This window comes from Bombus vancouverensis, chromosome 2, assembly GCF_051014615.1.
Source record: "Bombus vancouverensis nearcticus chromosome 2, iyBomVanc1_principal, whole genome shotgun sequence".
Classification (NCBI taxonomy): Eukaryota; Metazoa; Arthropoda; class Insecta; order Hymenoptera; family Apidae; genus Bombus; species Bombus vancouverensis.
The window spans coordinates 15,403,496-15,427,275 of NC_134912.1; the positions used below are offsets into that span (position 1 = coordinate 15,403,496).

Consider the following 23,780-nt stretch of genomic DNA (forward strand, 5'->3'; position numbering starts at 1 on the left):
CCCAGCTTATTATTTATTTGCCACCGCTGACACGTGTTCCTTTCGATCGCGGGCCTTTCTCCTTGCCGCTTAAACCTAATGCAACTCCTTTGTTCGGGATTGTTGTCCACACGTGTTACGTTGGATCGTTGATTTATCGTATTCCCTTGCTTAGCAATATGTACTTTGTAATATCTGAGGTGGTTGTTGGTGAAGGTGCCCGCAAGAAATACGCTTGATGTTCAACAAAAAAGGTTTATTAAGCTATTAACAACCAACAATCAACAGTCAACAATTTACGATCAACAATTAACGATTAACTATCAACAATAATTAACGATTAGCGATTGACTATCAACGATCAACTATCAACGATTAACCCCTTACAACTACGGGCCCGTAGTACGATGATCGGGCCAAACGTAAATATTACGGGCATACCTTGTAGTATATGATCGGACCAAACGTAAATATTACGGGCATAGCCCATAGTAGATGATCGTACCAGACGTAAACATTACGGGCATGACTCGTAGTACGACGATTAGGCCAAATATAATATACAGGGTGGTTGGTAACTGGTGGTACAAGCGGAAAGGGGGTGATTCTACGCGAAAAAAGAAGTCGAAAATATAGAATAAAAATTTTTCGTTCGAGGCTTTGTTTTCGAGAAAATCGACTTTGAATTTTCGCTCGGTACGCGTGCACTTATCACGTCTCGTTATAACGGATCTCACTGTAGATCGTTGTCTCGATGGAAAAATTAAAAAAAAATTTAAAAAAATTTTTATCCTATATTTTCGACTTCTTTTTTCGCGTAGAATCACCCCCTTTCCGCTTGTACCATCAGTTACCAACCACCCTGTATAATAGTTTTCGGGCCAAATTTCTCGAACGTAAATCGCAGGTTAAGGGGTTAACAATCAAGAGTTAATAATCACGTATTTTGAATTGTGTTTGCTTCGCTATGACGCGAAACCTTTCGCACTTCGCAGCTCGGGGCAGAATGAATCTTTTGTTCGAAATCAAACGGATTTTTTTCTTTGTTACCCCTCGACATCCCCACTACTCACGCGTTTATTAGATGTCCGCGACAGTTGTCGCTTATGCAATCTTCCGAATATTCGGCGAAAGAACCGTATATCGATGGTACGTTAGGCATGTCGACCTTACGCTTTGAAGGTATAGCACTTTGTGTGGCGAAGCCGTTGCAAAGTTCCGTGGTCGTATGCCGCCGCATATCTAATGGTCTCTGAATGACAATCTCTGGCGTCAAAGTATGGTTCACGGTGCCCATTCTGAAACTAACAAGGAAATATCTTCGTGTTATCGGATTTTTCAAATTTTCCTCGTCACGTCAACGCGTGTAATCGTCATCCACGATATTGGCCAGTATCTAATCGCCTTAGAAGGGCGTAGCCGATCGAAAGGTTCGAAGTCACGATCCGGTCGCGAGACGGTAAGCACGTTTTACCAGGAAAGGACGTCCCGTGCCAGGGAGCCATCAGGCAGCACGGTCTCGACGAACCGACTCGAGTGCTACTTGCTGAAATTGACGAACTGCGAACTACCATCGCGTAAAGTTTCTCGAGGTGATGACAATTATGGTAATGAACCGGCGGAAAGGCAGAAATTGGCACTGGCGTGGAACGAAATTTTGAAATAAGTGTGTTACATCGTTCGAAATTGCTCTTTCTATAAAAATCGGTTCTCGCGCGAATCTTACGGTCTGTTCTAATCGAATATCGATGGTTCAGGTATCAAGGATTCGGCGTTGATCAGAAAATGCGATACACAGAAATTGAACGATTGTGTGAAAATAAATCCAGTCATACGCCTCGTAATCGATAAATTATTAAGAAAATAAATTTCCTGCTTTACGATCGAACGGTTACAAATAAATAAACGTTAAATGCTCTTTCGAACGTTGCATTTCAAGATTTTGCGATATTCTTCGAGATATTCGCAAATTCCTATCGTCGTTTCCATGAAAATTCATCCTCGACAGGCCATTGCAAGTATAAAGTGTCACGTGTCGCGTGTAACGGCAGCGTTTCCTGTCCATCGTCCATTACGGCATTATGCTTGACTTTCGTGGAACGATACGGATGGAGAATCGGGTGGCGCGGCGCAAGGTGTGGCCGCTGGGATGAAAAGTCGGAGCGTAGCGGAGGCGGCGCGGCTCGGCCCGAGACAATGGCGATCGATCTCCCCCGGGGACGGCGACGCAATCGGAAATTGCCGATGAATAGGGACGATAGATGAAAACTCGCTCTATTAAAACGTCTAGTCATTTTTTTGGCCGCCTTCGTCGGGGGAAGATGGGCCCTGAGATCTTCGCAACGATCCTTGCCGCGGGCAGCTGTGCTGCAATGCCGTATCTCTCCTCGACCGTTTCTTTCGATATATCGCGTTACAACGGCGACGAACACGACGACGATCGTCGTTATTATTATGGTATTTCTTTGCCAAATTGCGCCCATGGCCTGGCACGTTCTATCCGAGTGAGTTGTGCTCCGATTTGGAACTCTGTAGTGTTGTAGATCAGCTGTTCGATGAATTTTCGTGTTATATCTGGTACAAGGCGCATCATATTCACTACGAGCATTTTGAATCGAAATCGGCGCGATACTACTTTTATGATACTCGTATGGATCGTATCGATTTGGACGTGAAGGGCGAAATAGAAGTTACGAAGTTTCGGACGAAAAGTATTTTCACGTTACATCAGCGAATGGAAAGAGCATCGGAGATCTGCGAAATTGGGAAACTTGTTAATTTCCAGAGGGCGTTTCCGGCTGGGGGATGCTAATCTCCGCGCGTTATTGTTCTCTGTTATCGCGTTAAAGGAAAAAAGATAGGGATGCTGAAGCTACATGCACGCGCAATCGTTCCACGGCTAAATCCGTCGGATTAAGTTCTCCAGCGCCGTCGTGAGCGCTGCTTATTTTTCGCGTTGCCCGGCAGCTGTAATAATGAGATTTAAAAAACTCTGCCCGCCTTACCGCTACCTGTCTGTGCGTGCGGAAACAAAGAGAAAATCAGGAGGAATCCGGCATTTTTTCTCTACTTATCGTCGTTAGAGAGAACCGTTTCCCGTCGACTCGATGGTTTTTGTCACGTTTCTAAATGACTGAGGCTCACGATAGTCAGCGTGGATGCCAGTTTCCGCGGATATCGACCGTACCATTTTCTTTACTTATTAGCGCCTTCTAATGAAAACTTTAAACCGATACTTTCTTTTACATGATCTTGCATTCATAATCAGTTTCATTCCCATCAGAATTTGTATTTTCTATTTTTCTTGTTACAGTAATAGTAGCACTAACGTGAAAGTAATTTAATGGTCATTGCGTTTCGCATGCTGTTCTTTGATCGAGATCTACCATTTAATCGCACAAGCTGAGATTATAGTCCGGTATAATTGTAAAGATCACAGGTGTTAATCGATATTGTTCAATTTCCTCTCTAGAATGACTAAATGAATCGAATCTAATAACTTGAGTCGCGCTGATTCATTGGAATTTGCTATTTAGTTTTCTGAAACACACCTTTGACACGCCCTTAAAAAGCGCAACTATCTTTTTACGGTTACAATAGAACCAAGTAGATTAATTCTAAAATTAAACTTGTTCTTCGACTACAGTGTGAAGTCTTACAGGTCTGTTTGGCCGACAAAGTCGCGCATTACATCAAACCCGTCATCTTTTCCACGCGTTTGTCTCGATAAGCCATTCCAGCCCTGGAAAATCTTCCAGACAAGCGATCTTCGAAACGATGCCAAAACTGTTTCACGATAAACCACGTGTCCTCGGAGGAAACAGGATTGCGAGGCAGCAAACGCGATACATCTCCCTTGGCGATTATCGCGGGCGACTTGCTCTCGAAGAATCCCTCGGCAAACGTCTGGACGTTTCACGCTACATGGATCAAGGCTGGCAATCGGGGCGATATTATTTCATCGGTCGGAAATAGAGAGGAGGCGGTCAGGGCAGAAAGTTAGCATAGGCCGTGACTTAGTGCTCCTCAGGGTGCCGTCTGTCAACCCCGCCGGAGAGCCTTTCTTATTTCGCGATATTTTGTCGTCGCCGGCCGCGATATTTATCGTCCACGCAGGACCCTCTCACCCTTCCATATTCCCTTCTCTATCCCTTTGTTCCGCGACGCCAAGTATAATCTTTGCTCTCGGAGAAAGAACTAATCGGACCGCTACGTGCTCCTTCGTCTTTGATGAATTACTATCTCGAATAAGTTACCTTAGTTGGCGATATTTTCTTTGTAGTATTGTTTCAGACGAACACGTTAACTTGTCGTCTATGTATTTATCATCTTTCTTCTTGGGATTTTGTCGTTCATTGATAAAAAACAAGGAAAAAAGGAGAAAAATTCCTGAGAATTATTGGAATTTTGGCAGACGCCAGCTTCACGTCGGAATATACGCCAGTTCGGTGGCGGCTCGGAGGGCCAGTTAATTCCGCTACATTTGAACGCGTCCCGAGAAAACGGCTAGATATATCACGCAAATTGCCATTGTGGCCGCGACAATATGCTAAACGCAGCCCAGGCTGTTAGCATTTCATTATTCCGCCACACACGTGAAGCGTGCCGGGATAAAGTACGGCCGTTGGAAATTCCGCTTTTTCCTTTTTCTATTCCACCGCGTTTACCCCCTGACATCGACACGCGTGCCGCATTCTGATCGAGGGGATGCCAATTGCGTCGTATCGCTACCACAACGTTTAAATCGCGCGTGCACGTGTCGCGCGTAAAGGGGATGCGGTCCAAGTTTCTTTCTTCTTTGCTTGCTTCTTTTATGGTATAAATCAATTAAAGATAGTCCACCTTTCCAGTCGCTGACTTAGTCGAAAATTTTCGTCGTCAGTGACAATCTCATAAATAGAATACGAACCGTACGTAATCGTACAAAGGCGAGAGTGGACGCTCGCGTGGGCTGAAAGTTTGGACACGCGTTTGGGCGCGGCGTGGCGCAGAAGGGAGCGATGGATCGGATCAGCGAAACGCATAGACCCAGCTTAAATCCTCGAACTCATTAATGGGGTTGCATCGTCGACGCGGCCGCTCGCCAGCTTTATACTTGAGGTTTAATTCGCGCTCTGGTCAAATTAATTTGCAACGATGAACGAGTTGCCCGGTTGCTGCTGCGTGGCCACCTCGCGTTCGCTGTTAGCGTTGCATTTCGAATGGGGAGATTAGCCCCGTTCATTAAACACGAACCTACTACACATCTGCCGAGAGATTTGGCCGCGATGCAAACCGGCATATCGCATCCCACGTCATCGTCCTCGAGTGCTGTCGAGTTTTCGTACTTTCGTGCCTCCACCTATCTCTCTGTTCCCATCTCTCTATCTCTTTGGGATCAACGGGCCGAAATCGACTGCAATTCCAACCGGAGAGTTTCGCTGAATTTTAGCCAGATCAGCCACGAGTGCGTTTGCCTTCAAGGTAAAGTATCCGATTCGGTTTCGCTGCTGAAAAATGAACCGTGTCTGGACTTGTTGTTTCGTCCGGCGAAAGGATTTGATCCGAAAGAGCGGGAAATTGGGATGTATCGACGCGGAGAGTGGCCATTGAGTCGATTCCGAGTTAGCTACCCTCGATGAGTGTTTGCGAGGTGGAACGCTTCGAGTGTGAAACGCCGATAGTAGCTCTTTTTAACCGCCAGCTCTTTGAGACATTGTTCGATTGGGAAAATTGCGAAAAAAAAGGAATCGACGATATACGATAAGATACGAAAAGATATACGATATTTCTCCCTAACGTCGCCTAAGCATTATAAAGCAACTTCGACGAACCTTCGTATTGAAAATAATACAAAGCAAAGCCATACCAGGAGATTTCATCGAATATTTCGTACGATTCAATGGGAAATTAAAATCTTTCAATCAATCACAGGGAAAAATATCAACAGCATGAAAATACAATGGTAACGTTATTCTTCTCGTACAGTCGGCTCGCACGGATAGCTCCGCGTTTCACTGTGACAAATGCTCTCACAGTCAGCTATCGACGCATCACTGACGTAATTCCATTCCGCTCGTTAACGAATTCCAAACGATAGCCGAGCCGCGTATCCACGGCTCTGTTATATTTAACAATACGCGGCTGCATTGTGTGGGACTGTGCCGGTGGTCCGTTCCGATTATAATGTTAATCATCATCGCTGCCACGCTGTATCGCTGGCGATATTGATTGGAAATATACGTTCGCGTAATTCGTGTAATCCATATCCGCGCAATTAATTATCGTTCGTTGATATGTTGTAATGGCCATCGCTGCAACTAGCTGGTGTACGCTTGTTCCCTGCTTGGATTACAATTCTGGCTCCGGCGAGCATGTTGGATTTCGTTGTCGAGAGACGAAACGCTCCGGGGGTCGATCGTCCCAAAATCTAGACGCTTCTTTCGCGTTGGTTTCGTTGCACATGACGAAAATCCGATCGTTACCGACCTAATCGGTACGCGAAAAATGTACAGCTGTTCGTGATGTTCTTAAACGAGGAGTGTCGTTAAAATCAAGCGGAGGAACGAGACGATAAGCTGACAGCTCGGTGGTAAAGAGATAGCCGCGATAAATATCTCGTGGCCCGTAAAAACTTTGTTGTCTTTCATACGCGATGATAGCGGGATGAAATGGTGCGCGAATGTAAATGGTATGAAAAAAAAAATGTCGGTGACAACCGGAAATTGGTGTCCTTGCGAGAAAACCACGTTGTATACATTGTGCCTCGACAAACCTGCGAACCACGACATAGCTTCGCATCATTTACAGGGTACGATATTCCCCATCTTGGTCTTGCCATAAGAAACCAACTACAAAAGTCCACAGGCGTATGCATGAGCGCATATTTAAAGCCCATTTAAATTCCAAAGCGAGCTAGATTAACTCGAAAAGCTAATTCCATGGCGTCACCGGCTCGGATATAAAAAGCGTGGCAGGGACTTTGTTTCACGAGCTCCCCTTCCGCGTGGCACGGGCGACCGCTAACATCGCCATATAATCTGTCGCTCGTTCCGAATAAATAACCCGCTGCGAAGCTAATAAAATTTGCCGGCTATGAAATTTTGTCAGCCAGCCTGGTCGACCTCGCTTCGTTTCCCAACGACAGAAGATTTCCCGCGAAGCCACGGGACGCTGTCTGGATAAAGACACATGGCCGACGATGGCTGCGCGCTTGTCGCTTCATTTGTCTTTATATTAGCGGCACACGCCGTCGTAACGCTATAACGTCATAACACCACGACAACGGGGAACTTGTACGCAACGTCGTATTCCCTTTCGTTCTTCTTTGGTGAAACGGCTCGTGTATAGGTAAATGGACCCCTTTCTCGTCAGCCAAGGGTAAGGAAGATTGCGTTAACCCCTTAAATGGGGAGTGACGATTCGCTGGAGGTTCGGCAGGGTGGGTTCGCGTCTGATGGGATTATGGTTTCTTTGGTTTAACGCTCCGCGTGACAGTTACGACGTTGGTTATCTGGAATTCTTCTTCCTGTAATTTTTATAGCGTGCTGAAAACCTAGTAGAAGAAATTAACATCAAAGTTTCTGCGCCGCTAAATGCGTTTTCCCGGTTCCTCATCCGTTGCAACTTCGCCAGGGATTTCACGTAGCTGCAACAAACCGGAACTATGATGAAAATGACGTTCGACGAGGCAAAAGGGCGTCCGTTTAGTAAGGATCCAAAGTTCGCCTTAGTGCAGATCCGTGTCGGTTCTCGGGCAAACTTTCAAACGCATGAAAGATGGAAGAGAGCAGCAGGAATTAACGTTTCTTTTTCCCTTCTTCTGCCTTCCTTTTTCTCTCTGTCCCTCTATCGCTTCGACTGCAACGGCAGTAGCTGCAGGTAACTCGCGACGGCGGAAAATAAACTTTCCTGCTGCGTACATAAAGTAATACCCGATCCAGGAGGTTCGCCTTCCTTTCAGCCGCGGGGCAGGATTGGATGGTGGCTCCCAAGGGGTTAATTTCGTGCCGAAGGGCGGAAAATATTCACGGTTCCTTAAAATCCGACGAAGCCCCGTCTCTTACGAGCTTCCTCTGGGGTGGCGTTATGCCAAACGGTCACTCAAAATACCACACCCCCTTTTTTCCTGCTCGCCCGTGGCAACGATCCTTTAATCCGCGCCAAACTGTCCGGGATATTTCCTCCCGGCTGAAAAGTCGACGAATAAAATTCTATCTCCTCTTTACCGTACCGTACAACGCCCTTACAACGATGTTTCGTATCTATTTTTCTCTTTTCCGCCTTTTTACCCGCCCTAACGAACGACTGGAGTGCTCGAACGATGCTTCGCTGTTACAGGGCTGGACTCTTCTGCAATTTGTGTTCAACCATCATGATTGTAATTTTAGAAAACGTAATCGAGTCTTTTTGATCTTACTTCTGAAGCTCGTCTCACTAAGTTTGATTATTTTAATCAATTGTAATCTTTTTATTTGATTATGTTAATCATTGCTCTTTCCTGATTTCAGTCTATCAAATGCACTATCAATGGATGCTCCTGCGATTCGTTCACTCCAGGGAAGCGACATATCCGCTACTGCGACAGGTGCCACCACGGATGGGTGCCACACGGTGAGTGCTACTACTTTTTTACCATTTACACGAAACAAACGAAACGTGGGTTTATCTTGATCGTCGATAATTTATACGCAAACTAGGTAGGTGCGTTAGAATCTTCAGATTGCTCCTTTCGCAGTCTCAGTAATATTATACTATGACGCGACGATACGTCGTAAACCAATAGAAAACGTACTAATCGCTTTATCGTCTACTTTGTTTCATTGCACCAACTGCGCCAAATTTTAATCCATTTTTAACCCAAATCAAGTTCGAACCTAAGAAAAATCTGGTGCAAGAGAAACCGTGGCAAAGCGGTGTCTCCTAGTCCGAGATCCATTCTCGATCAACAAGAGGTCGGCGAAGATTTCCGTGTTGGGATCGCGTGCACCCGGTTAAACGCAAATTTTCCAACTGTCAGCATACTTCATCCGGCTGGCCCTCAGGGACGAAATTCAATTTTCCGAGGATGACCAGCGGCGTCCCTTCGCGGCCAGGATTCCACCCTTCTCCGCGCACGCGATCCGCAGGATGGCAAGGCGCGCGCGCGCGTATGCATACGGATCGCCCAGATATATACGGGGGGTGTGCTTTATGTCCTCGTAAGTTTCAGAACGTGGAAGAGGAACGATCGGCCGACTGGTTCGTCGTTGATCAGCTCGTTCGCTATGGAAGTCGTTTCATAGCGGCACGCTATGGAGTATACAGGGTGTAACTCGTTGCGTGAAATTTTTAACAAACAATCCTTCGTTAACCCAGCGGAGGTCACGATTCTATAACTTCCTTATTGCTTTGCAGCAAGAGAGCTCCCAAGAGAGAAAATATATAGTAATAATTTAATCCTTTGTAACGCAATTTTTTTAAAACGACGATGGTATTATAGCCCTGAATGATTTTTACTGGATTGGCATAAAAATCGATAAGAAAGAATTCGAATCAGATTCTAAATTATTACCAGAAGATCATCGTTAGTTGTTTAAAGGTCCACCCGAGTCACCCTGTATATGGCGCGCACAAAGCATCGTATCGACGTTTAGGGGAAGATCTCGATGTACGATGGCGTGTATAGCGCTTAAAATTCCGGTTGCTTGACCCGCGATAGATTGGACGCGCCGTGCCGCGGAATACATATCAATTTCGGGCTTCGGTCACGTCCCACGGGGACGCAGTTGCATTTTCCTTCCAACAGCCTTTTCTTCTTGCCTTTTTCTTGAGCTTGGACGCGTGAGGGACAAGTATGTTGCAAGAAACACGCCCTCCTGCCGTTACTTTCTTCTACGAAAAACATGGAGGGTGTATATTATGTGAGTTATTTGAAAATATTTCACACGAGGCATATCTTTTCTAGCCAAAGAACTAGTACGATTAATACGATTTTTGGAGATTTTATTTTCATGCATTTGTTGAACATGAACACGTATCTCTGTATTATAACGATCCTCGTGTGCAAAAACCGAGGTGTTGTAACAAAGCTGATCCAATTTACGGAAGAAACTTTTGAAATGTTATTCCGAAGAATATCTAACCACTAGCAATTGCCTCTGTCATTCACGTCAAAATAGGACACCTCGGTCCACTTAATAAGAATCTTCGTCACGACACGAAACGTAACCGAAATAAACGTCAAGCACGAAAGGCAGATACTCGGAATTCCTCTCACCGATCGTTCCCCGTGTTCTCTCGTTCCGATTCAGCTACGTTTTAGGCGATGACTCTGTCGACACAGATCTGGCCGGACCATTCATCAAGATCGCCCCGTACAAAAGACGATCTCCCAGTAATTGCTCGGAATCGGTCTCGAAAACGCGAGCGGAGTCATTTCTCTTTCGACATGGCTGATCGAACCAGACGGAGAATTAGAAATGCCGGGTAACCGGGCGACTCGTCACTGCCCCTTTTGTTCTTCGCCCACAGACCGGTTTCTTTCGTACGGTCGGGCAAAAAACCGGGCCGCGTCTCGGGTACGGCGATTTGTCGTTCGAAAACGTCCGTTCGTTTTGGAATTGCGGAATAGCTGTCGTGTTAAACCGTATACACCGTGACACACGGATCGCCATTCGATCCTCGTATACTCGTGACGGCAACCGTGATTCCCCTCGAACAATAATCTTAAAAATCATCGTCGACGGAGAGCGGCTCTTCCCGTTCGTCGTGAGGGTTAGCTTCTAAAACAAATTGCGGAAGCTTTGCAATTAAAGATATTTGAACGATTTAACGAATGATTGTTATCCAACAGAGAAATCCGAGTACAAGAAGTCAACTGTTAATACTCCGATCTACTTGAAACGATGGAAGAAACATCGTCTAAGAGGCAACTGCTTCCGTTTTTACCGTTTTAAATCCTATAAAATCTTCCTTCTAGCGCCGTTAAACTTCTAACTCGAAATTACTTTCCCAATTCTGTCAAAACCCAAACAATGGTCGACTAATGGCAAAGAGAAAGTCAGAAACGAAGAAGACAGGCGACGCCGGTACCCATCCGACGAATTAAGGAGTTCGTCGGTGGTTCGTGGAAGGACGCGGTATCCGGTCCCTCTTGCTTCACGAGGTCCTCGAGGAACGCTCGTTTCGCAGTCCCAAAGGTGACAGGCCCCTGACGCGAGAGCAAGTGGCGAGCTCGTAAGAAATCACGGCTCCGGGTATAGTACACTGACAAAAGCCTTTTTAAATTGTAATGAGCTGCCAAAGAGTGAATTATGTGCCGTCCGAGTGGCATCGAGTCGTCGACGAGAAAGCCAGCCCCATCCTATAAAAGTCCACGCGCGCGTATACGTGTATCCGGCATCCCCGTGGCCGCTCATCCACCCCACGTCATGAATATATTTACATTGATCGGCCGTCTCGGCATTTTTCATTTGCCCTGTTCGTTGTGTCAGCCGCCCGCGGACGCTCTATCACCCCACGGATACTTTATTTATATCGATGGGACGTGTCTGTCTCGTCGACCGGCTCGATACAGTTTTCATCGAGAAAGCGTCGCGCGTGGAGACTCCACGTCGGATCGTCGCTAATGATTCTTTCGATTTTTCTCCATCGGTACCCGAAAGTCCCAGTACCGGTTTTTCAGTTTGCGCTTTCGTACTTTGCAAGTCGAATAATCTCGAAGTTTCGTTCCTTCAGCGAAGATCCGCGTTTGATGGAACGATGCTCCGCAGGAAACTATTCCATTTGATTCTCTGGCTGACGCTTTGAAATCTCTGAACATCTTTCGCCAGTGAACAGTTATTGCTTCTGTTATATTACAGTAGCTGGCTTTCGTTGTTAAAATTTCGTCAAATGTCTGCAAACGATAGAAATATTCGAACCGATCAAAGTTATCGCATCGTTCTGTGCACGTTGGAAAGATACGCGCACCCAACTAACCCCAGCACCGTTGCGCTCGCAAAAATGGAGAAAGACCCATAAGAAGATGGTTCGAGCAGCAAGGAACGGTGGTGATTATCATCAAAGGCGCAATTCACGGGCATACGATCGTGGACCGTCGATGCACACGCGATGCATCGAGGTCGTGGTTGAGATCCATCGGCCGGACAACCGGTGAAAAACGTTTAATTGACGTGGATCGAGAACGTAGATGAGTAGCTTGCAAGCGGGTAAAGTATCGGAGGCGAACTTCGGGAAATTTTCTCTGACCATGTTAAATCGTTTACTCTTCTTTTCTATCCTTCTCTTTCTCTGGATCTGGATACGGCGAAGGGCGTCGGAATTTAAAGTATGCGTATCCGCAGGATGCACGGATGATCGAAAGAAAGCCTGCTGGTTAATCGTCCACCACGATGCTCTAACTATTTATTACATGCACGTACGTATGAACTTTGTTACGCCGGATTTTGCTAGTTTCGCGTGCGAGATTAAAGAAGACGGTCGTAGCGGTCGTTACGCGGTGGAATGCGAAACAAAATCTTTCTCTTCGTAATTCCACGTAACGTAAAAATGCCTCTCTTCTACTATTTTCTATTCCCTTCAGACACTAAGAACCGCATAGGTTCATCCATCTTTGGAAATATCACGCAAATGACCATTTTCACCGTTACATCTTCACTTTAGAAAGACCCTTAAAATTTCACCCTTAAAACGCTACGTATTTAAAGGTTAAATACTAGAAAATCGCGTACACCGATCCATCATCTTCCAAACTACAATACAAATGACCATTTTCACTGTCGTATCATCATCCACTCTGACCGAAAAAGATCCTCAAAATCTCCCCATTCTTAACCTCACCCTTTACACGCACCCACCTTCGGTCTCAACACCCCTTATTAAGCCAACGTTATATATACCAAATCATCCGGCCAATCATCGTCGTCTTCAGCTAAACTAAACTCCAGGAAGAAAGACAGCGAGCGGTCGTGGCGAGGATCGGGAGGCACCATCTGCGTCTCCATCTGCGCGGTCGATTCGGCAGCTGGAAGACGAAGGAAGGTCGGCCGCGGGCGACGAGGATGCCCGTCGAACTCTGGCCTCGCGCCAGCGAGTCCGAGATCTACGCGTCTCGGCGCGTGCGCGATAAATCACTAGGAAGGCGTCGCCCCGAGTGACACGTTAATAAATGCACCGGCAAACCGTGAATTACGTCGGATCAAGGGGTTGCTCACCCTCTGTATGTCGCGCTATCCACCAGCCAGAGATATCGGCACGTCGAATGTTTGCACGTTTACACGAGAAGTGGGAATAAATTTGCCTATAATTGGCACGGTGAGTCTCGAGCGGCAAACGATTCTCGTCGCGAGTTTCTTTTGCTTGAGAAACGGTTTCAGGGAAATGATTATGGAAATAAAGCGACGAGACGGTTCTAATCAGTGGAACACAGTCAGAGGGAAACATCTGTGAATCGAGGTCGGGTGTTCTCGAGCGGCTCTGTGACTAATGAGAGACGTTGTTTAGAATCGATTTCGTTCTTCTAGAAATAAATCGTTCTGCGTTTAGGTTTCCGCTATTCGTACGTAGTTTATAGGATGCGTAGAAGTGGAAGATTCGAAAGCCTCCAGGTTCGTTACGTTTGTTCGCGTCCAAATTACCACGATATTTAAAGATTGTACAAATAAAATATACAACTTACGTTGCAATTTGAAAGAATATCGAATACTTTACACTTTCGAGAATCCGCCACCCTCTTGTGCATCACCCGCCGTCTTTATTTCGAAGAAAAACAAAGCCGCACCGCCGCTAGGGACGACGAACCCCATTGTTCGGCTGAATGGTGAAACAAAGCTTCCAGGCAGATGGCCGAGGAAAGCACAAGTCACCGCGACACCGTTTCTCCTGTCGGAGTTTTCCGGGGGGTGCATTACAGGCCATTAAGGACCGGGACACGTCGCGCCTTTTAAGGGCTAAAACGCGCGGCTATTTGTTCTAATACGAAACCGATGCTAATGACGATATATCATATTCCATGGTCGGTCTCCAGCCTGGTCGCACCGTCACCATGAATCACGCCTGGTGAGATGCTAATGCACCGATTTATCTTGCCTCTCTGCTTTATTAAGACTTAGTTTTTCTCTGCGTGGAGGGAACGCGGCTTTTACGCCGCTCAGCTCGTTCTTCCTTCTTTCGTTCTCCCTCTTTTCCTCTTTCCGTCCTTTTTTTTCTTCTTAGCAGTTTCCTTGCCCGATAGACTTCCATCGGTAGGTAGGTATAGCAGAGAGATAGTGTGAAGGAAGATCGATATCGAAAGGTCGGTGGAACACCGATGGGCGTCCACGGAGGAGGACTGACAAATTCCAACGACTGAACGCAAGCTCGTAAATCATCGTTCCGTTTGCTGACCGCGAGATCGTCCTTTTCGATCTGCTTAAAATTCTTCCCTTGAATTATTATTTTTTCTCTTCTTTCATTTTTGCTCTTGGATGGATTACCTTTACGTTGACAAAGGCTAAGGCAAAAGATGATAAAAAGGTATCGTTCCATGGTGAAGCTTTGTCGTCGCGAAGCTTCTAAAGCTCGTCTTTGAAACTTTGAAATTGCTCGTAATTCTTGAAACGTCGCGTCGAAACGTAGTATTCCAAGTTGCGCGTTGCTTGTGTGCCACTCTGTACTATTATTATTAATCGACTAGTCATGCTAATCAGAATCCGTACGTAGACTCGGCTGTCGCGTTAGACACCGCCTGACAATTAGAATATTGTAGTCGCGTAGATAACACTTGTAGCACATCAAACAACTTGTTGCGAACATGTTTCCTATTTTAATATTATCTTATCAGGATATGTTACGAGTTACGGTGACGTAATTGAATTGCAAATCGTTCTTTTACGTTGATACGGAATAATTAACTCGGTCACGTAATGCGAAAGGTTAGCATATGCAAATTTACGCTCCTTCTAACGCAGTGAATCGAATAAGGAGCAGTTCATTCATAAAACCAATTATTTTTGCAGACGTACAAATAAGGAAAAAAAAATATCTTGAATCTAAAGAGAGTTGAACGTACGAAAATTACGTATATCGATTTCTGTTTGCTTTTCGAGCAGTACCAGATCCTTCTTAATATAGATCAACCGACAAACGATTATCGGAACATAAATACAGCTATAAAACTTCACGCAAGTAGTCGTATAGGTGATGTCAACATTTTTAATAACTATAAGTACACAACACTTTTGCTTTATGCGAGATATCAGCGAACTGACTTACACCGTTATGAGCCACATCCGTTTACGTACGTTCTCTATTCCATTTTACCCTTCGTAAGCGCCTCTATCGGTTCGAAAGCAGCTTTCTCGGATACCTGAACGATTGCTTATCACGATCGGAAAGCGATCGACGATGTTGGGCGAGGGAAAAGCCGGAGATCGCACCTCGACACCCGAAATAGCTCGCGTGGCTACCATATGGGCACGGCACGGGCCAGAATGTCGCTCGATAAATCCGGCCGACATAGAGAGATTTGTCACGCGGGCGAAAATAGACGAGAAATAAGTAGAGTGAATCGGGACGATCGAACGTGGTATCGGAGAGACGAGGACGAGGATAGCGGCGTCGATGGAAAGGGATGACGCGGTTGGTGGGCCTCGACGTCTCCGCGTAAACACGAAGGCGCCGCGGCGCTTTACGACGCCTCCGGCCTACGGCCCGTGTTTAACTTATCCGAGACTTTCTGGCACAAACCATTTTCACTGCCGGCTTCGAGCGACGACACGCGCTCGCCGAACATCCCCCGCCCCAACCTCTCTGCCCGCAGTGTCTTGCACGCGCCGCGACGCCTTCCGTAAACCGTCAGCGCATGAACGTCGATGCGTTCCATGTGGAAATCGCTCATCTGGGGTGTCATCCACGTTTTTAATAGTCGATAGATCATCGGTGAATATTGGTAATGGAATGTCGAGTAGAATCGTTGCAGGACAATGTCTGTTGTATCGATGAAAATTCATATTTTTTTCTGAAGAGCGTAGATGAATAAAATTCCTAACGAAGACGTTCGTCTGGTAGATTATACTTTATATATTCGGCAAAGTGCTGTATACCGATATTCGAATGGTTTTTATCAAAGTGACTTCGATCTTTCGTAATTACATTCATCGAACGTTACAATTATCCAACAATGGAATTGATTACGTTGCCGAGGAAATGATCGTAACGTACTTTCAGAAAGACATTCCAAGAAATATCGTGCGAGGATCGCAATCGCGAAATGTCGAGAGACCCGAGTGGCTTTCAGGTTGGTTCACCCAGGAATCACGGACGCCCGGTCCGTTAGTTTGTGGGGTTTATCGACGCCGCGGATAAAATTATTGCGAGCAAACGAATCTCGATAGATTCGCTAAAGCGAGATTTATCGCGCAGATATATAAGCTGGCACGAACTGTCAGCCGTTGATCGATACTCGACACCAGCGTCCTCGGATGAATATTCAAGAATCGTCGACCATAGTTGATGATTGTACTAAAAAATGATCCCATTGCTCGTCGATGAATCCTCGAATTTGCTGTTGCTTCAACCGCTGCGCCACTACTTTCTACCTTTGCATCGTGTGACCTCTTTGAACGATACACATAATATTTCTCCGAACGATGTATGCAAACGAACCGTAATCTCTTCCTGCAAAATTCCCCGTTTGCTTCGCCTCGGATTATCTGCGTTTAATACGAGCCTTACGTAACACGTAAATGTTACGAAGCGCGGATAGATTATCGAAGAAGTTTTCGCTAATCGATGTATTTATTTGGTCTGTGGCTATTTACGTTTCTAAATTTCTCACATTTCTGGTACGTTACACAGTATCGTGAAGTTATCAATACATCTTAACTTAATTCCAACAGAATGTTTAATAATCCAACGAATAATTAAGAAATTCATAGCCTCGTAATTTGAACGTGACATTGGAAAGAGTTAAGGGATGGGAACTCGATCAAGCCTGTAATCAAGCAGGAAAATAGAATTTTTCATTTACGTCCCCTCTCCGAGTAATTCCTTATCGCGGGGATAAATAAGCCGGCAGCCGTATCCTGGCGCGCTAATAGATTCCCTTAGGAGAGTATATCTCTGAATAAATGCTTTCCCCAGCGACACGGTTCATCATAACGGTCCAAGCAGGGGCAACGAAGGGAACAGCGAGGAATCGAGAGATAAAGAGAGAAACGGAGCAGATAAGAAGACTCGACGATCTGTGGAACGTCCAAGGTGGTAATCAGACATCCTTCTATCCTTTTCATTCCGAGGCTGCCAGGAGGAAAGCGGCTAGAGCGATCGGGGTGGCTGCGTCTTCGCTGTCCCTCGTTTTGGCCAACGCGAGAGACAAATCGCCGTTCGGTTGCGCGGAGGAGATTGAGCTGCCAGAGGATGCACATTAATCTGTATCAAGCCGGCCATCAATATTTAATCCTAATCCGGAGAATTGCCGCGCGATCCTTCGGCCACGACACGAAGAGAGTGGATGTCCTCTCGAAGACGTTGATTCGAGTAGCGTAGCTACATGGAAAATCATCTCCTTTCGTAAAATTACTGTTTCCAAGAAACGACGAATACGTATCTTTGAACGAGCCTAACCTGAATAATCGCGTGATCTCAACGCGTCGTTCCAACCGAGTACTATAGACCACATAATTTACATATACTCATTAGTACACGATTTATATTCACAAAGAGCGTATTTTTTTTTATCGTCACAAGAACGGCATATTTTTTGTTGTCCCCTCTGGGATTTCCATTTTTAATCGTAATATATTTCTGCTTGTTCGCAACAGCTGCAGGCGAACGTGCTAATTTCATCGTTACTCACCTTTAATTGCGCAAGGAATACAAGGAATATTTTCATTTAAGATACTATTCGATTATCCGATTGATCGCTACGATATTAGCTATCGATGATTTATAGTAACTAGAATTCTTTCAACTAAATTTATCGAGTGATTTTCCAATCTTCGAAGCTGCGTTACGACACATTTCAATTGCGTCAAATAAACTTGTTTTAGATCCTATTGCTAGACTGTAATATTTAATTTCGTTTGCAAATAGTCTTGCACTATGTATTTTATTGTTTCTGATATCTCTATGTTATAGAGGTTCTATATTTACTAGATTTTCCCTTCCAACCAAAAGCACCATACACGATTCCTTCTGCCATCTCGAAGGCGGTTTATCAAAGAGCAAGTAAAAAGGCGACAGAGCAGATGCATTTATCTCAATTGAATGGCTGGTTCTCTGGAGATCGCGTTTCAACCGGTTCGAGCAACGTCCTCTAATTTCCAAGGTCCGCGATTGATCTATGCTCGCGGAGAGTTCTCGCGTCTCCTCGCACCAATTAGCTCGTAATTTATATGCCAACGGAATGGACCGTGATTCTGGCGTCCGCGAACAAGAGTAACAAGAATTCGAGAAAACTAGTGTCGCGCGTTCAACTGGAGAAAGAAAAGACAGGCTCGTGTGCGGCGGAAAGAAGAAAAGAGACTATTAAAAACGGAAGGAAAAGAAAGGAAAAAGAGAAGAACTGGCCCAGTCGAGGCACGATTAAGTGGTGCATCCGGGCGGGGGTCCCGCGACGGGCCGACGGAGTCCACAGCCGATTAAAGAGTGCTGCGTAACGAGTGTTTCGTCCGATCGTTCGTGTAATTAATGGCGAACAGTGCGCCGGGACAGGCCGCGCCGTGTAATAATCGGTAATTACTCACGGTAATTAAATAATGCGTTTATCGGCCTGCGATCGACCGAATGGGTGGCCAGAATCGCGCGCTTTTGCCTCCGGACCTAACCGGCTACGTGATCCGCGGCTCACGACACGCCGAACCGATAAATCTCGCCCAGTTCGCGCACGCCTCGATCGATTCTCTTCCTTCCGAATCTTCGTCGTGTTCCATAACGTTCCCTTTCAATTTTCGACGAACAATTTTCTTCGTTCAATTTCTTCTCCTTTCTACGTTTCATAATCGCGAGGTTGGATGATAAATTCCAGGGAAATGAAAAATACAATACATCGATATAATTCTGAACGGCGATAAAGAAATCGTAACGACGCGATTACCGAAACACCGGGGCAACGGTTCGCTTGCCTAGTCCCGTCCATGGCAGGGAAACGCGAATTAGTTTGGCCGATATCGGGCAAAACAAATGGTGCTATTCTTGCTGGAAACGCGCCGTTTAATAACGCGGATAAACCCACCGTCCGTTTCTCATCCGTAAAGACGTCCGGTTACGCCTCCACGGACATTTGTCAGGCCCGGTCAGTTTTTGCAAGCGTCGCGGTTCGCGATCGGATATTCCTCGTCGAGCGTGCGAGCGCGAGTGCCGTAGACCGAGAAAACGCCGAGACCACGGCCGCATCGACACCGTGACTAATGTACCGTAACGCGACCCAACACTTTCGAAGCGATCTTGTTTCTTATTTATTCGAGATGCGACTAGGTGGACATCGTGGTTTCAAGGCTGGTTTTGGGGTTTTCTCTGTAAGCAGCGGTTGCAAGGTGGAAATTACGATGGTCAAGGTTAAGTCATAAATGATAATTTCTGAAATTGTGTGTATGTGCGTGCGTGAGCGCGTGTACGAGCGTGGAGAACCTATATATTTTATGCGACGATCGTTTTATCTGGCGGCTCTTTTCCACGAACAACGGACACACATAATCGTAACTACTAAAAAATACCGAGTCCCTCAAGGTGAATCGTTGGCCGGAGAAGCGACAGGGGGAAAAAAGAAGAAGGGTCGCGAGAGACGAGGTCGTGGGGTTTGCCCGACCGCAGCCGAGAAGAAGACGATGTGCGGTCAACGGGCTGTTCCTGAGATTAATGTGTCGCCTCCTATCACCGGTGATTGACAGCCCCGTGACCACGACAAAGCGCCGACTTCTAACGCGATTCCTCTTCTATCTCGTCCCCCATCGTCGCTGCTTCCACCCACTGATTTTATAACCGTTTCGAAACGCCTCGAGCATCGTGATTCTTGACTCGAATGGTGTCACCTGACGTGGATTTTGCCTGGAAGCATCATGAGTTCTTGAGTACGAAGATCGTAAAATGTGGGAATAATTTGAAATTTTTCTTTAGACAGTTTGATTAATAGACATATTGGTTTACTTTTACTTTCTGATAATTCTCGTTGGAAGGAATACAATAGGACTGACAGAAGCGATCGCGAATGCAATATTTTATACGTATATTCGCTTTTAGAATCTCATAATTGTCGTTAATTAAGTTCCATTAAATTAAGTTTTACTGCCTACCATTATCTACCAGTAGTCAGTATGTTGTAAAATATAGCAAGAGACGAGGAATCGCCTGGTCGTCGTGCGTGACGTCTGTCACGGCAAAAGCGATGTCCCACAATCGGTCCAGTCTGACAGATAAAATTTTCCTGAACCGTTCATCGAGCATCGAAAGAATTAATTACTAGCGAGTAAAAATAAGCTTATCGTTCTGATAAGGACAATCATCTCGGTACGTTGCTCATAATAATTCCGTTCGAAGCGTATCGCCGCCACGTTCGCATTACCCCAGTCAAACGAGCATTCTTCAGCGAAAATCTATGAAAATAGTTGTACAAAAGATTGCAAATTGTTATAAGTTCAATGAATTTCCATTAGTATTAGTATCGCTTGAAACAAGTAGCGTCACCAAAAATGTATTCGCAAGAGCTAAAAGAACAGAGAATAGCACAGGAAGTTCGTATTCAATTAAATGTTCAAGTAACTTTTCAGGCCAACCAAGGTTTTATATCCCAGGTGCGTAAAATATTAAATACCGTAAAAATAAATTTTACACCGTAAAAACGCCATGTAAACATCGAATCTGCGCACGAATCTCTGGAACCGGGCGAAGAATAAATTATTTTGCACGCATACAAGATCGGTTTCTGGTCGATCCCGTGGGTGTGCCGGTAATCAGTCGAGCTAATTAGATGAAGGCTTAATCGCGGCGTAGGAGGGCTGTCTCCTAGGTGCAATTCTCCGCATATTTACATCGCCCACGGGACGCCAGCCGGGAAAGGGTGGTAAGGTAAAAGTCATTCGCTGGCTTCTCGGCCCTTTCCACCCCTTCCATCTGGCTACCGTCTCCTTGAAAGAAAGGGTTAATTAAAAACAACAAAAGCTATCCACGCCATTAGCGGCCGTTTGTATGCGCCACGTTACCGTTATGTCCGCTGCTTTTCAAGCTCTCTACAAGCCAACCCTTTTTTCCGTCGACGACCTTAACGAGTTGGAGGCTGCGTCACGAGAAGAATTCTCCTGATAGCGCCTTTCATTTTTCTCCTCCCTCGGCGTCCTAATCTCACACCATCCAACCTTGATGAAGGATCAAAGTAGAAATTGTTCCCCGATGAAATTATATTAGAGCAACCTCTCTCCGTTGCTTTTAACGCGCTCAACGTTCGAATAATTGTAATTCCTATCGTTTATTCGCAGTCGCTGTTCTCTTCGTCCTGGTTGTCGACATCGGAAGGATCGGTCGAACGCGTTGGATAATACAAGTAGAGGATAAGAGAAGGTACCAACGCGACGCGTAAACTTTTTTTCCTCGATTTATCCTCCGACAATGGCTACAGAGGCTGTTCTGCCGTTAATTAGCAAGCTTGTATCGCACAGGAACTCGTGGAACCAGCTACTTCGAAGTTCCGACCGCGTGGCATTCGCGGAAGTTTCGGAAAGAGTGGTGGGAAACGCGGCTTTCGAACTTGCAGCATGATTATACTTCGGTGCATTGGGCTTTTAAAACTTAATTCCTCGATTAACGAATTCTGGTTAATTGGAATAATGGTTGATTAAATAATTAATTAACAAAGAAGGAATGAATTTGACTTTATTAACGCAAGATTACTCGAAACAGGCGATCGTAAAATAAACAAAAAGGATAATTACGACCGCAAAATACACTATGCTTTAAACTAGGTACTTCGATTATCGATCAACCATTTTTCTGTCTGATATTACCCGTGATTCACCGATATGCAACAAAAGAAGTTCGTTGCACGAGTAGCTGCTAGTCAATATGAAACCTTCTGCTTCTGCCTCATAATCATTTTCTACTTTCTCAATCATCTCGCGCATCGGCTCTCGCCACGAGCTGGACAATTTTTTCTCCGACTCGGTGCAATTCGAAGGAAACAGTATCGCGTGATCAATATCTGAGGAGCTGTTCAAAGACCGGCGTGCAACTTTGCAGCGCTGACCGTACGCCCCACCGTTACTCTGCACGATAATTAAGTTACTCGCTGGAGAGGATGCAGTCGGGGTTGCTCGGCGACGATTAAACGTTTCCATGAAGCGTGGGTCGTTGAGAGTCGTCCGTGACGCGTGTGGTCTGTAGACGACCAGCCAGTAACAATCAAAGTGATAACGTGGCAAAGGAAAAAGGAAGTTTTCCAACAGTTTGCTCTGTATCAACCAGGAATCCAATTCATTAGATTGTGCCAAAAGTATATTTCTTTTATAATCATGTCCTTGAATAAAATAATATAAAACAAAAACTATTGCGTATCTATTACTTCGTTAGAAAATGAAAAAAGCTTTTTGGACAATCTAAAATTTTTCACCAATCTGACAGATGGCACAGCCACCAGTCTCGTTACTTTTAGAATACAGAGCCGATCGGGTATCGCAAAAGGTAGTCTATGGCTTCAAAAGGAGACGCGGAAACGGAAGAGTCGAACAAAGAAGCAGAAACACCACGCCAGGCTCGTATATGATCGCCTATAAAACTGCGCGAATGACACGTTCCCCGAATAAAAATAAAAATAAACTACTTCGGGGATCATTCGTCGTTTATTGCAGGCCTCGTCGTTGGCGCTGTACGAATCGTCAGATAAATTTTACGAGCGTCGTGGGATTATTTGCTCACGAAATTCTCCGTTTGTGCGATCCGTTTCCTCCGACGGGTTATTCCGGGAGCTGGTGACAGATTTGTATACTTGTCGCGCATGGCTTCGCTCGAAGATTGGTATATCGATCCGAGAACTTGTTCTTGTAGAGCGATTGAATAGTAGTAACAAGGTTTTGCATAATTTCGTTTAAAGTAGCTACTATATTAACGAAGGAATGCCGCAATATATGTGGCATGTATATTATGCATATTATATTACTTAACAAAATAATCTTAAAGAAAGAAAAACAACGCGCACGGAACGGCTCAATCGTTATTTAGCAAAATTTATAGCTCGCTCGTTATTTTCGAAAATTTCAATTACATAGTCATATTGCCATTCACTTTGCGTGAATGCATTAACTTAATCGTTCCTCGGTTCTGCTGCTCGACCAATAAAATCGACGTTCTCAGCCACCGACGAGAGAAGGAACAAGGGGACTCGACGAACGTAAGATGATCGATTTGCATTCGATCGTTTTCGAGATATGCTAATTAGTCCGCTGAAGTGCTGTTCGCGATAATTTCACTCGAACAACACCGTTTTCTCTCGTGTCAACCCCGAAAATCCACTCTCCTGTCCACTAGAGGCGGACCGTAATTACGATACCCCGCAATTACACGCGACTTCCGGTGTATCCACGACTCTCGAGCAATTCACAAACACGGATAATAGCTGTTGGAGGAAAGTATGACGGGCGAGTATGGCCCGCGAGACAATTCATAAAGGGGACCATCGGTCGTTTCGGTAACGAAGGGACATGGAAATTGAATCGTTGTACATCGGACGTTTCGAGCGATTGTGGCAAATTCGATTACTCGGATCTCCGATTTCGTGGAACGAAGGCCCCTTTAGAGCCGCCTTTTAAAGTCATTCTGTGCCGTTTTTCTCTGCGCCCGTTCCTCGTGCAACTCGATATCCCCGAACGACGTGAAAA

General features: G+C 45.5%; 1 protein-coding gene across 1 annotated transcript in view; it reads left to right on the forward strand.

Moving 5' to 3' along the window:
• Positions 1-23,780, forward strand: part of LOC117162832 (uncharacterized) — a 235,019-nt gene that overhangs the window by 80,744 nt on the left and 130,495 nt on the right. Inside the window, exon 3 of the mRNA XM_033344807.2 lies at positions 8,469-8,571. Within this exon, the coding sequence (XP_033200698.2) occupies positions 8,469-8,571 (103 nt within the window). The remainder of the gene's footprint in view (positions 1-8,468; positions 8,572-23,780) is intronic.